The sequence below is a fragment of the Peromyscus eremicus genome, chromosome 2 (assembly GCF_949786415.1).
Source record: "Peromyscus eremicus chromosome 2, PerEre_H2_v1, whole genome shotgun sequence".
Taxonomy (NCBI): domain Eukaryota; kingdom Metazoa; phylum Chordata; class Mammalia; order Rodentia; family Cricetidae; genus Peromyscus; species Peromyscus eremicus.
The window spans coordinates 155,981,424-155,996,453 of NC_081417.1; the positions used below are offsets into that span (position 1 = coordinate 155,981,424).

Genomic DNA, 15,030 nt, shown 5'->3' on the forward strand with positions numbered 1-15,030 from the left:
TCCCAGGAGGCCTGGTGTCCACTCACTGTCAAGGCCAGGATGAGTCCTATTGTCTTAGAGGTCAGGAAGAGAATCCCTGACTCAACATCTCCCCACAGAGCTAATGGCACCCAGGAGTCTCCATGCTCTGCTCACAGTCACTCCCTCCCCCTCTACCCCCCCCCCACACACACACACCAGCCAGTTTTCTCAGCTACCTTTAAGCTATCAGCCATGGCTACAGCTGGTCTCACCTGGCACATTCCCTTCAGGGGGCTGACAAGCCTCCCACCCCGTTTCTGAAACAAGTTCAGCAGTAAAAACATCTGGTAGAGTTACATATGGGTTGGAGTTCTGCATACCCAGGTGGATAAGTACTCAGATTCCACAGGCAGGACCTCGCCTATACCCAGCATACTCTGAATACCCCCTCTGGAAAGAAAGCATTAGCCCACCTCTGCATCCACTAGTAAGTTCTCTCTGCTCTTGAATTTGACATCAGTCAAACTGTCCAGTCTTTTCCTTTGCAACTGGCTTTTTTAAAAGTTGGTATACAAAATAATGAGTTTTGTTGGACATGGTGGCACATACTTTACTCCCAGCACTCAGGAGGCAGAGGCAGGATGATCTTTGTGAGTCCAAGGTCAGCCTGATCTACATACTGAGTTCCAGGACAGTCAGGGTTACCTCGTGAGACCCTGTCTCAAAAAAAAAGAAAAAAAGAAGAAAAAAATCAAACATGTTTATATCACTGTGTTTTGCTTGAATTCACTCCTATAGCCAGCTGCTCTTTAAAATCTCTCTCTCTTTCTCTCTCTCTCTCTCTCTCTCTCTCTCTCTCTCTCTCTCTCTCTCTCTCTCTCTCTCTCTCTCTCTGTGTGTGTGTGTGTGTGTGTGTGTGTGTGTGTGTGTGTGTGTATGTGCATGTGTCTGGAAGCCAGAGGAGGACATCAGATGTCCTGCTCTGTCACTGTCCACCTTATTCCCTTGAGAAGGGGTCGCACTGAGCTCAAAGCCAGGCCAACATCTGGCAGGTCTCAGCGATCTTCCTGTTTCTTCCTCCTACAGCGTTGGGGCTGCAGGCACTGGTGACCACACCAGGCTTTTGAAGTGGGTCCTAGGGATCTGAACCCAGACCCTCGTGTTATGTAGCACACACTTCCCCATTGAGCCACCTCCCCAGGCCCCTGCGATCGGCCTCTTTAAGTCAGTATTAAATAGTAAGAATCACTCACTTTTTTGGAAGTCACTGATGCCCATGGCCTTGCCATGGCTAATGGATGCCTGTTTTACTCTAGACGGACACTGGGTTGTTTTCACCTTTTGCTTGCCATGCTAATAGTGCTTTTGTTTTGTTTTGTTTTGTTTTCTGAGACAGGGTTTCTCAGTGTAGCCCTGGTTGTCCTGGAACTCGCTCTGTAGACCAGGCTGGCCTCACAGAGATCCACCTGCCTCTGCCTCCCAAGTGCTGGGATTAAAGGCGTGCGCCACCACTGCCCCAGCTTTTTTTTTTTTTTTTTTTTTTAAGACAAGGTCTCTATATGTAGCCCTGACGGTCTTAGAATGTCTTTTTAAATTATTATTATTTTTACTTATTCTTCTCTCATACAGTACATTCAGACTGAAGCTTCCCTACCTCCACCCCTCCCAGTCCCTCTCCTCCAGTGCCCCTGCTCCCAGGAAAGAGCACAAGATGTAACAAGACTAGGCACAAACTCACATCAAAGGTGAGCAAGGCAACCAGTAGGAGAAAAGGGGTCCCAATGGCAGACAAAAGAGTCAGAGACACCCCAACTCCCACTGTCCCAAAACACCAAGCCAACAGCCATAACATATATGCAGAGGACCTAGCACAGACTCATGCAGGCTTTGTGATTACCTCTTCAGTCTCTATGAGCCATGCTTAGTTGATTCTGGGGCATGCTCTCCCCGTGTCCTCAACCCCTCTGGCTCCCACAATTCCTTTTCTCCTTCTTCTTTGGGGTTTCCCAATCTCCAAGGGGAGAGACCCAGTAGAGACCTCCAACCTGGACTCTTTTTCTGCCTAAAGTTTGACTTCGGGTCTCTGCATCTGCTCCTATCAGCTGCTGGAGGCAGCCTCTCTGATGATGACTGGACTAGGCACCTATCTATGAGTATAACAGAACATCTGTCTTAGAAGTTCTATGCAGACCAGGCTGCCTCTGCCTCCTGAGTGCTGGGATTAAAGACAAGTGCTAGCCTATGTACTTATTTCCAAATACAGCTACAACGAAATGAGTGCCAGCTCTGATAGACTGGAATCCGATTTTCTTCCTTCCTTTCTTCCCCGACCCCCTTTCTTTTCTAGACAGACTTTCATGTAGGTCAGGCTGACCTCAAATTCACCGTTAACCAAGGATAATTTGATCTCTTGGTCCTCCTGCCCCTACCTCCCAAGTTCTGGAATTACAGGCATGTGCCACTACACCCAGTTGTAAGCTGGAGCTGGAACCCAGGGTCCCAGGCAAGCTGGGCAAGCACCCTACCGACTGAGCCACACCCCTAGCCTGATCCTCCATCTGATTTTTTTCAAGCACCTGCACCTGTTGTCACTTAGCTGCAGTGTGTGAGGCTGCCATCTGTCCTGCATGCTTGCGGGTACCTACGATGCATGCCCGTTACCGAAGCGGGTTTTCGAGCTGCAGTAGTAGTGTCGGTGGGGGTGAGTGCTATGGTTTCTTTGCATTTCTCTCATGAATAACACCCGCCTCACTTATTCTTGGAAATAAACTCCTGCTTTCTAGAGTTCTTTGAACCATAAACCCTGCTGTGAGACGGGCTTTGTCACGGTTAACATTGATTTTCAACTTGACAGATCTAGAATTGCCCAGGAGATAAGCCTCTGGGCACACCCGAAAGGAATTTTCTAGATTAGGTTAATTTTGACTTGGGAAGACACATCGTGAATATTGCTAGCCTGGGAGTAGTGGGGGTGGACAGAGGGGAGGAAGAGAGGATGGGGAGAGAAAGAAAGATATTTCTGGAAACTTCAGAGAGCAACACCAAGGTCACTGTGGCTGGAAGTGGGTATGTGGGTGTTAATTACATCTTTTTTTTTTTTTTTTTGACACATCTGAAACCATGTCATCGTACTCACTTGAAATGATAAATATAACCTAACATTGAGGGCTGGGTTGTAGCTCAGCGGTGGAGCACTTGCCTAGCATGTACAGAGCCTGGGTTCCGACCTCAGCAGATATGGACACTGAGCCTTTGGCAAACACGGTCAGGAGGCACAGAGTGTCTCTGCTCTCATTTCGTCTGGGTTCCTTCAAGCAGCCTTTCTTTCTTCTCAGGTCACTGGGGACCCCAGGAACCTCCAGGCAGCACGAGCTGTAGTTTGTGTGAGTGTACACAGAAACCCGAGGTAGAGCTCGCTGAGCTGTGGGGACTCAGCCCTGTGGGGGCCTTCGAGTGTGGGAAAGTTCTGTGTCCTTGCCCTGGGCTTTCCCTGCTGGCCTGCCCCATCATCTCACTGATAGCTCAAGAGTCTGAGTGAGTGTGGCCCTGGGCCTGGGACATCTGAGAACCATCTGTCTTCGACCTCCCCGCTGTCCATCCCCCCCCCCCCCGTCAGTGGGGGGGTGGTACCGGGTATCACTCCTTCAAATCCAGCCTGCTTTCGTCCAACTCCTGCTTTACAGATAAGAAAACTGCAACCCAGAGAGGCACAGCTGTCTGCCCAAACTCACACAGCAACCAGGAGCCAGCAGGAGATCCGAGCCTTGCCACGTCTCCATTTTCTCCCTTCTTAGCCACAGGCTGTCTTTAAAAAGTCCAGTGTACCAGAAAGGACAACGTGTTACCCCATAATCCATATCAAATCATGACTCAAAATTAAGGGACTTTCTACAATTTACAATTTGGGGGGGGGGGTTTGTTTGTTTTATTTGTTTTTTGAGACAGGGTTTCTCTGTGTAGCTCTGGCTGTCCTGGAACTCACTCTGTACACCAGGCTGGCTTCGAACTAACAGAAATCCACCTGCCTCTGCTTCCCTTTGAGTGTGCCACCATCACCCGGCTCAATTTACGAATTATTTATTTATTTATTTATTTATTTATTTATTTATTTATTTAGGTTTTTCTGAGACAGGGTTTCTCTGTGTAGCTATTTACACATTTTTAAATGTCAGTACAGATACTGAAGAGACGCCTCAGCTCAAGAGTGCTTACTGCTTACTATTCAGCCGGGCAGTGGTGGCTCACACCTTTATTCTCAGCACTCAGAGGGACGCAGAGGCAGGCAGATCTCTGTGTTTGAGGCTAGCCTGGTCTATAGAGTGAGTTCCAGGACAGCCAGGGCTACACAGAGAAACCCTGTCTCAGAAAAAAAAAAAAAAAGTGCTTTCTACTCTATGATGAGGACCAGAGTTCAAATCCTGGACCCACATCAGTTGGCTCACATAAATAATAATAAAAATGTCAGCTCGGAGCTAGACATGCTGACGCATACCTGTAATCCGGCTCTCCGAAGGCAGACACTGCAAGATTAAGGGCTCAAGGTCTCCCTCAACCATATACCAAGTTTAAGGCCATTGTGGGCTACTGAGACCCTGTCTCAAAAGTTTAAAAAAAAAGTCTGTGAATATAGTTCCAGCACTCAGGAGACAGAGGCAAGAGGATCATAAATTCAAGTTTAGCCTGGGTACCTGATGGAGATAAAGTGAAATTTTATCTCAAAATAAAAGGACTTGGAATCAGGGGAAGAGGATATAGTCCAGTGGTAGAGTGCCTTTCTAGAATGAGTGAGGCCCTAGGTTTAAACCCCAGCAACATTAAACAAATAAACCTCAGTGTTTGAATTATAGGCTGCTGAGGAATGTGAGGGCAGAGATCACCCTAATGGGCAATATTTGAATAACCAATAAAATTAGAACACAGGCTGTTTGCTTTGCTTTGCTTTGTTGACACAGGGTCATGCTGTGTAGCCAAGACTGGCTACTAACAAGTTTCTCAGGCCTCAGCCTTCTGAGTAGCAGGGATTTATATGGATGTCACCATGCCTGGACGCAGTAAACCATGGCACCCGAATAACAAAAGCTCAGGATGTTGCGGGGTGGGGGGGAGGGGGGGTGTAGGGGGGGGCGTCTCTTTTCTAAAATTCTGAGTAAGTTCACAGCCTGCCAGCAGGGTGTGCTGTCCTCTCACTGTCCAGGGAAGCAATGGGAGCCTGCCACTCAGAGCCCCATGGAGGGAGCTCCAGATGCGGCTTTTGAGAGAAAGGAGCTGGTTCTCCCAGTCCCACAAAGGGACTGAACCACAGGCCACGTGGAGCCCCAAAGCCCACCCTGAATGCTCCCAGTCCACGGAGCCAGCCTTGTGCACAGCCTCAAGGAATTTTTGTTGTTGTTGTTTTGTTTTGTTTTGAGACAGGGTTTCTCTGTGTAGTTTTGGTGCCTATACTGGATCTCGCTCTGTAGACCAGGCTGGCCTCGAACTCACAGAGATCCTCCTGGCTCTGCCTCCCGAGTGCTGGGATTAAAGGCGTGCGCCAACGCTGCCCGGCTCCTCAGGGAATTCTTACCGCTGTTCTCATCACTTTGGAAGAGGCGGGAACACAGGGTTAAGTTACAAAGTCTTGTGATGGCTGATGAGATTGTTCGGGGAAAATGTGCTGCTTGCTGCTAAATCTGACCACCTGACTTTGAACCCCCAGCACACACATGGTGGAACCAACTCCTAATCTGTCCTCTGACCTCCACCAGGGGCCCTGGCAGAGAAGGGGCACCAGCCTCAGTGTCTGTTTATGTCAGTCCTACCCTCTGAACTGTGAGGGCCCACCACTGCCATTGGAGATGGGCCCAGACGGCCCCCGGTCAACTCCGATGTCCTTTAGGGAGTTAGGAGGGAGGAGACTGAGGAGCTGGGCTCTGGCCTTTGCCTGGGAGGGAAGAGGGGGGTCAGAAGGGAAGAGTGGGTGGGGGAAGGCCACGAACCAAGGGAAGGATGTTTTTAGGTGGGGTTCCCCATAGGCTCAAGGCAAAGTGACATGTCCACAAGGTGCTGAATTATGCGACCAGAGGCTGAGGCCCTGCCTGAGCAGCCCTAGAATGAAAGAGTACCCCAAAACCTCACCATCTGCGGGACTATTTTCAAGTTGGTTTGGTTTTCTCTAGCAGACCTGGTAAATTTCATGTTTAGAAAGTCCCACCTGGCATCAGCCAATAGAGAGAGAGAAAGAGAACAGCTGGGCCATACCTGTGGGAACTAAGTCACATCGAAGCAAAATCCCCAAACAGGCCAGCGCTGGGCAGAACTGAGGAGGTGAGGCCCCTCACTGCTACCTCTATGCACAACACCCTAGTGCTCCTGAGGACCCGTTTGGTTCCCAGTACCCACATTAGACAACTTTCATCTGCCTGTAACTCCAATTCCAGGGGATCTGATGCCCTCTTCTGGCCTCCAGGACACCTACATATATATACATACACATACACAAATACATATACATAAGGGTTTTGTTTTTGTTGTTTTTGGTTTTGAAAGAAAGTGTGAGACAGGCTGGAAAGGAAGAATTTCAAATGCTGCCCCCTCCCCAGAAAAAGCCAGCTTCACCCATTTTAAAGATGAGGAAACTGAGATGCAGGAAAGATAAGAAACTGGGGCTGGGGACGTAGCTGAGTTGGTAGAGTGTCTGTATACAAAGCTCTGTGTTCTAGCCCCAGTACCACATCATCCAGGTGTGGCAGTCCATGCCTGCAATCCCAGCGCAATCCCAGCACCAGGGAGGTAAAGGCAGGGGGATCAGAAGTGCATCCTTGGCTACAGATTGAGAGTTCAAGGCCAACCTGAGATATATGAGACCCTGTTTTTGAATGTTGCAGGCAGGACTTGAACCACCCTGGCCAATGCTCCCGCCCACAGGCTTGGCTGCTTTGGCTGCAGGTGTGGCTGCACCCAGACCCCCATTCCTGTCCCTACTGCCCCAGACTCGGGCTACATTCTGAGATGCTTCCTTCCCCCTCATTCCTACCTGTCCCTGCCTCTACCTGAATTGTGGTTTTACCCCATCCCAGTCCACCAGCTCCTTCTCACCTTCCTGCCATCTGAGGGTCCCCTCACACTCACCCTGTCCCCACATCCCACTCACAATACAGGCTCCAGAAAGGTCTTTGTTTTTGGTTGTGAACCTAGCCTTTTTTTTTTTAATTTGTTTTTTATTTTTATCTTTTTTTTATTATTATTTTTTTCCCCGAGACAGGGTTTCTCTTTGTAGCTTTGCGCCTTTCCTGGATCTCGCTCTGTTTACCAGGCTAGCCTCGAACTCACAAAGATCTGCCTGCCTCTGCCTCCCAAGTGCTGGGATTAAAGGCGTGCACCATCACCGCCCAGCTGAACCTAGCCTTTTAACAGCTGAGCCATCTCTCCAGCCCTGAAAGGTCTTTGTTTTATTGGCTTTGTTTCTGTGGTACTTGAGAAGAACCTACATCCTGGTACGTGCTGGGTAAACACTCTGTCACAGAACTACATCTCCAGCTCCCCTTGTTCATCCTCTAGTTTTATTTCGAAGGTTTCACTAAGTTGCCCAGGCCGGTCTTGAACTTGGGATCCTCCTGCGTCAGCCTCCTGAGTAGCTGGGATTACAGGCCTGTACCACTGGGTCTGGCTACCATCGAAAGCTTTTTTTTTTTCTATAGATGTATTCATTTTATTTTATGTGTGCGCGTTTTGTTTGCATGTAGTATGTGCACCGCATGTGTGCTTGGTGCCTGTGGAGGTCAGAAGAGGGCACTGGATCCCCTGGAACTTGAATTATATATGGTTACGAACCACCATGTGGATGTTGCAACTCGAACCCTGGTCCTCTGCAAGAGCAACAAGTGCTCTTAACCACTGAGTATCTCTCCAGCCTCTGCCAAGGGATCTTTGAAACCACATGTCTGAATTCCTGTGCCACAGGGTGCTGGTACCAAACTGTTTAGAATTTCCAGACCTCATAATGAGGAGCCAAAGAAACCTCTTTTTTTGGTTGTGAGCCTAGCCTTTAATGGCTGAGCCGTCTCTCCATCCCAGAAACCTCTTTTTAAAAAATGTTCTACATATGATGATGATGTCTGTGTGTGTGTGTGTGTGTATGAGTGTGTGTATATATATATATATATGTATGAGAGTGTATGTGTGTGTTGAATGTGTGCATGTATGAGAGTGTGAGTGTGTGTTTGTGTGTCAGTGCATGTATATGAGAGTATATGTGAGTGTGAGTGTGTGCATGTATATGAGAGTGTATGTGAATGTGTACGTGTGTGTGAGTGCATGTGCACACAGTCACATACATACCACAGTGCACTTGTAGAGGTAAGAAGATAGCTCTCAGGAGTTGGTTTTCTCCTTCCTTCTTCAAGTAGGGTCTTTCATTGTTTCTACTGCATCGACTGTCCCCACCTCCCATCTCATCTGGGATTACAGGTGCATGCTTCTGTGTTGGTTCTAGGGCATCAGGCTTGTGCAATAAATGCTTTCACCCACTGAACCATCTTGCCAGTCCCAAATAAAATCTCTCTGAAGCACTCAGCCTCGTGTATGTTGTTACAAAAAGCACATACTACCAGGCCAGGCCACATCTTCCATCTGCAAAGCCAGCAATGGCAGGCCAAGTCCTCAGACACATATCTACTTCTTCCACATCCTCTCCAAACTCTTTGCTGGAAGGACCAGCGACATTCGCCAGAGCCCACCCTCCCAATCCCCAGGGATCTCCCACTTGAGGATTCATACAGTCTCGGCATCACTGAAGTTCTCAGTAGGTAAAGGTGCTGGCTGCCAAGCCTGATGACTTCAAGCCCCAGGACCCACACGGTGAGAGAAGAGAACCAGCTTCTGTAGGTTGTCCTCTGACCTCCACATGCACACCACAGCATGCATGTTCACATAGACATATACACAAATAAATGACTGCAATCATAAAGAAAGAATTGGGGGTGATGGGAGGAGAGGAGGGAGGGGAAACTGTAAAATAGATGAATAAATTTAATTAAAAAAGAAAGAAAGAATTGGGATGGTGATCCATGTCTGTGATCCCAGAAGTTGGGAGGATTTGGATTTCAAGGCCAGCTTTGGCTGCATAGTGAGTTATCAGGCAGCATAGTGAACTATCATAGTGAGTTATCAGGATGCATAGTGAGTTATCAGGATGCATAGTGAGTTATCAGGATGCATAGTGAGTTATCAGGATGCATAGTGAGTTATCAGGCAGCCTAGTGAGTTATCAGGCAGCCTAGACTGTCAGTAGGGAGGAGGGGAGGGGGTGTGGAGGAACTTGGCAGGAAGTTGTCAGGCATTAGAAGACATTGATGTAATTCTCAAGGAACCTGGTCAGGTCTCCATGTAAGTTTTAGTGAACGTTCGCCTCCATGGGACCCAATGAGACTGCAAAGTCTTTAGAAGGTGCAGGCAGGTGGGCCTGAGCCCTGGAGAGATGAGGATGGAGGAAGCGGCTGGGAAGGACAAGGAGGCCCCTGGAGCCTTTCTAACACAAACACAATTCTGAGATCTCCTTTCAGCCTCCCACCCTCCAGAGCCATTAAATTATATACCTGTGTTACTCCGGGCCACCAAATTCGTGACAGTTCATTACAGCAGCAAGAGGAAACTAATACAATGTCACCAGGCTGATGAAAGCCCCTACCCCAGGCTGGAGACATGGCTCAGCAGTTAGGAGCACTGGCTGCTCTTCCAGAGGACCGGGGTGCAGTAATCAGCACCCACGTGGCAGCTCACAACTGTCTGTAACTCCAGTTCCAGGGGATCTGACACCCTCGACACAAACATACATGCAGGCAAAACACCAACACATACAGAACAAGTCATTAAAAGAGAGAGGGGCTATCCCTGGGCTGGCAAGAATCAACAGGATGAAAGGTGCCCAAAATACATGGAGTCTTAGGCTACCTTAACAAGTAAGACAATTCCAGGGAGAAGGACTGACACCCCTCAGCGCTGACCCAGAATGCACGGGGAATTTTGTAGTCACTCTGATACTAGAGATCTAGAGCAGAGACTGAACTCTCTTGAAGAGTCTACCCACTTGACACCTGAACCTGGGCAAAACTAGACCACGTGTGTTCCTCCCAAACACCTGCTGTGTCTCCTCAGGCTTGCCCCACCATCCAGCCAGGTGTCCACCCCCAGATACAGTAGAATCCCCCACAACCCCACCTCTGCTTGCCCCGCTCCCAACAGCTGCAGTCGATGACTCCTGTTGGTAAGGAAGATGTGGCATCTGATTGGGCTGACCAGGGATGGTGAGGCCACAGCCCACTGAGGTCTGCGCCACTGGACTCCTCCCCTGCCTCCTCCTCACAGTGCTCCTTCCTTGCCACTTTGGGCTGGCCACACTCGCCACACTCGTCTTCCCATCCCCACTTCCTAGCCCAAGCTCTTCTGCTAATCTCTCTTGGACTGATCCCTCCCTTTGGGTGCGTGCGTATATGTGTGTGGTGTGTGTGTGTGTGTGTGTGTGTGTGTGTGTGTGTGTGTGTGTGTCTGGTGTGTCCTCTGAAAGGCTGCCTTGTCTGCATGTCCAGCTAGGACTTCCACTTGGAAAACTATAGACTGCGATCTTAGATAGGCCATCCCCTAGGTCGGGACACAGTTCAACAGAATCGCACAGGCCCAAACATGCTGCCCATGCAAGGACCCCCGGCCTCAAGGGCTCGCCGTCTTTCCCTCTGTCCTGAGATGCAGCAGATGCCACTCGCTGTGCGCAGACCTAGAAATGAATCACATCTACTCACGAAGCCCTTGGGTCAGATATGAGTGGGAGCCGCAGAAACTTCCAGGAAGGGTTGGTTGTTCTAGTCCCAGCAGACCTGCTCTCAAGCTGAGTAATGTGGCTGCCCTGCCTTGGCCTCCGAGCTCTGCTGCTGCATGCATCTCAACCAAGCAAGGCAACCTTTAACTAAGAGAAGCCATAGTCTCCTTCGGCCCACCTCTTCCCATATTGGTTTCTTGGGCATCGTATGGAATTCTGCCTCCAGGCAGGGTTTGACTGGTTCTAGAAGTCACTTTCCCCACCAGAATCCAAGAAAGCTCTCTTGCCCTCTATCGTATACCAGGGTCACCTTAATGTCCACTGGGCATGCTCCACTAGTGGGAGTCCAGTACCAAGCTGCAGTAGCAGCTACATGCTGCAAAGACTCATTCATGAGAATTCCCCTATGGGAACCTTGACCAAGCCAAAGCTGGAGGAGGGAACTCAGGCTGGAGCTGGGGGCAGGACAGAGCTGGGAAGATGTGAGGGGAATTCTAAACCCATGGAATTCACCAGAAGTCAGGGCCCTATACCATCCCAGAGAGCCTGGAAGAAAAGAATGGAGCCTGGGGGAACTGTCTCTCTGGACTTGTGCCACATGAGTCCCGGATAATATTACAAAACAAGGCCCGTCTCTTTCTCAGAAACCATGCTGCCACAGAGTGACAAAGGCTGAGAAAAAGCAGAAGGAGTTGGGAAAAGGATTTGAAATTCCAGACCAAAAATTTTTTTAAAGACAGGAGCTTTCTATGTAGCCCAGACTACCACGGAACTTAAAAAAAAAATTCTATTCTATTTATTTTGTGTGCACGTACATATGTGAGCATTCTCACACATGAGCCACCATGTACACGTGGAGATCAGAGAACAATGCCCAAGAGTTAGTTGTCTTTACCTGCTGGCCCTGACTTCAGACTTCAGATCCTTCTTGCCTCAGCCTCCCAAGTGCTGGGATTCTAGGTGTGTAGTGCCTTTTTAAATAGAGGTTTTTTTGGGGGGTGGGGGTGGGGGTGGGGTGGGTGTTTAGTTGGTTGGTTTTGTTTTTGTTTTTTTGAGACAGGGTCTCTCTACATAAGTTGGCCTTGAACTTACAGAAGTCCATCTCCCTCTGTCTCCTGAGAGCTAGAATTAAAGTCACACACCACCATGCCCAACTTCAAATAGTTTTTTGTTTGTTTTGGTTTTGTTTGCTTGTTGTTGTTGTTGTTGTTAAATAGGATTTCAAACCTCCACTGGACAGGAAGGGTGACAGGAGTCTTGAGGAACCAGAATGGAGAACCTCCTTGGACAGGCAGCTCCTCCCCCACAGATACCCCAAGTCCTGTCATGAAAGGCCTACAGACTTGAGATTTGATGCTCAGCCTACAGTCACTGGGAAATGCAAATTAACATGAGAAGGATACAGCCCCATTCAAGACCACAAAATAGAGACTGATAAGATCAAGCGTCGGTTAGGATGTGGGAAGCTGCTACTGTTTTACACTGTTGTGGGAAAGGACATTGCCCAGCACCCTGGATGGCATGTCATTTCACTCCAGTCACGTCTGCCCTGTCAACCACCAGCATTTTCTTGTTTCTTCTCTAGGAAAGAACCACCCTTACTCCCCAGACAGCAACACACAAAGACAAGGATGGGCCCACCAGCTGGTGCACGCCTTCACTCCCAGCATTTGACAGGCAGAGGCTGGCCAGTCTGTCAGTTCAAGGCCAGCCTGGTCTACACATCAAGTTCCAGGCCAACCAGGATGACAGAGTGAGACCCTATCTCATAAAAAACAAAACAAAACAACAGTGGTGGGAACCTCATTGTCCACTCACCAGGGGTGTGAATGGGCAGATGGTCTGCTCTCCAAGACCTACTGTAGACTTTGTCAAAGCCAATGAAGACTCATGATTGGGTGTGGCACATGCCTGAAATATACCCAGCGCTCTAGAGGTACCGGCAGAAAGATTAGGTATTTGCAGACATCCTTGACTACCTGGGAGTTCAAGACCAACCTGAGCTACACAGACCCTATCTCAAAACAAAAACAAAGACAAACTATGCTTGCCTAGCACACCCAAAGCCCTGGGCGCAATCTCATATGTTGCATATGTCAAACATGGAATCTAAGGAACCAGGAAGTGGAGGGGAGCGAGGGGAACTAGTTCAAGACCATCCTTGTCTACACAGCAAGTTGGAGGCCAGCCTGAGCTACAGGAGACCTTATCAAAAACAAAACAAAACCCTCTGTGTATTTTGATAAAAACTGATCCAAATACAGATATGCATTTGTATGTATTTGTATTCACTGTAAATCAAACAGTAAAGCAAGAACATGGTTACAGCTCGGAAGGAATCAGTGTAAGACAATCGGCTTTATCAGAATACTTCCAGTTTTTGTTTGGGATATTTTCACATATTCCAGATGGTATTAAGTACACTGTTTATTTTAATTTTAAAAGTGCTTTCACAGGCATACAAGATGGTTCCACCAGTAAAGGCGCCTGCTACCAACCCTGTTGACCTGAGTTCAATTCTGACCTCCCCATGTACATGAGTGTACGTTCCTGCCTCTGACCAAAAAGCATCCAGTTTGTAGACTAAAGGAAGTAGATGTGCTTCACGTACAGGCCAAGCTTCCCAACTTTCACCTCACACCCTTCCCTTTATCGCCCAGGGTCCTATTGCTCTAAACTCCTACCTTCCCCAGATGAAGGCTTAGGGCATGGGGGGGGCGAGGGGGGTCCTCTGCTCACCTCTGCCCTCTCCGGGGCACGTGTCCCACTGCCCATTGGAGATGGAAGGGCTGCTTTCCTACCATCTCCTTCTCTCCGTAGCCCACCCTCTCTCCACCCCTTTCTTCACACCTCCATAGCAGAGATACCACATGCCCACACCAGCCTGCTGCTGTCCCTTGCCTCCCCTCCCCCAGCTTCCATTCAGCCATGAGCCTTTTTTCCCATGCAGACCCTAGGTTCCACAAAGTCTGCTTGGCCCATCTGAGTCCCCTGTCCTTCCCACATCCTATTGCCTAGTGTGGTGTTGGCCTCTAGGAAGTGTCCAGTTTTCCTAACCCGTTGCCCAGACTCATTTCTGGGGCTTCCAACAACGGAGCCAGAGACACCACGGACTTTCCTCAGGGACAAGTGTCCACCATGTGCTCCAAGGCACCCAACCCACACCACTGGCTGGCCAGGTCCTCACCTCTGCTCCTCATCCACTCCCTGCTCTCTTTCCCGAGACCTTCCAGCTTATATGGAAGCACCCTCAGCCCGATACCACCCTCCAGCCAAAATGGCCCACACAGGTTTCTTTTCATCCATCCAGGAACCCCACCAGACCTGCAGTAAGGGGACCGAACAGCTTTCTCTCGCCCTGGATTCAACTCGTGGTGAATGAATGAACTACTCCCAGCCACCTACTACCTGCGAGTGTGAAAAGGAGGCGCGCCCTGCTTTTGCCCTTCAGTTTATCCACCCACCTGTGGATATGTGTATATTACAGTTGCCTCCTGCGCCCCCTCACTCCAGTTTGGGTGGGTGGGATGAGGTGACAAGTGGCCCTGTCCTCCCCTGCTTCAGCCACTGGCTGGGGCAGCTGTCATCTTACCTTTGGGAAGGCTCGAAGCATCCCCAGGAACAGCAATCCCATTGCCGCACGGAGGGCGCTCATCCTGGCTCCCGGAGTTCAGCTCCAGCGCCTGGCCACCTGCCGGCACCCTGCCTCTCGCGGTGAAATCACTTCTAATGTAGCTGCGCCTTCCTCGGGTTCAGCCCTAATTCTTCCCTCCTTCCCCCCTCCCTTACCACCTGTGATGCAGCGATCTGCTTCCCTGTGAAGCCTGAGAGAGAAGGGGCCACCGCGTGCCGAGATGACTCAGGACTAGCCACAGTGCACACACTCAGGAGGCTCCCCTGAGGCACGCGCCCCGCAGTTTGAATGGTCCGCCCCGGATTTGAGGAGGAACCGGGCTCTGCAGCTCAGCCCTGAAGGTGGAGTTTGAGAGGTACCTGGAGTCCTGAGGCCCCTAGCCCCATCCCCAACCCAAGGAAGGGTGAGACAGGAACGGTTTCCTGCTCTTGACACTACACAGCGAGAAACCTGGCCTTCTCCTATGTCGTTGGGATTCTTTGGAAGGGACAGAGTCAGAATATTTCCGAGAAATATTCTTGCTCTTTTCAAGAGCTTTTCTTGATCGTGAAGATTTGCTGTAAAATAAATGAGTGCATGGGGAACGAATGGATGTATAGAGAACAAATGGATGGAAAGGTGGATGGATGAATGGGAGGATGAGGGA

At 49.5% G+C, this 15,030-nt stretch overlaps 1 protein-coding gene across 1 annotated transcript in view; it reads right to left on the bottom strand.

Annotated features, from left to right (window-relative positions):
* Tnfrsf8 (TNF receptor superfamily member 8) overlaps positions 1-14,384 on the bottom strand; it is a 47,590-nt gene extending 33,206 nt beyond the window's left edge. The window contains exon 1 of the mRNA XM_059255920.1: positions 14,343-14,384. Within this exon, the coding sequence (XP_059111903.1) occupies positions 14,343-14,384 (42 nt within the window). The remainder of the gene's footprint in view (positions 1-14,342) is intronic.
* Between the last annotated feature and the right edge of the window lie 646 nt (positions 14,385-15,030).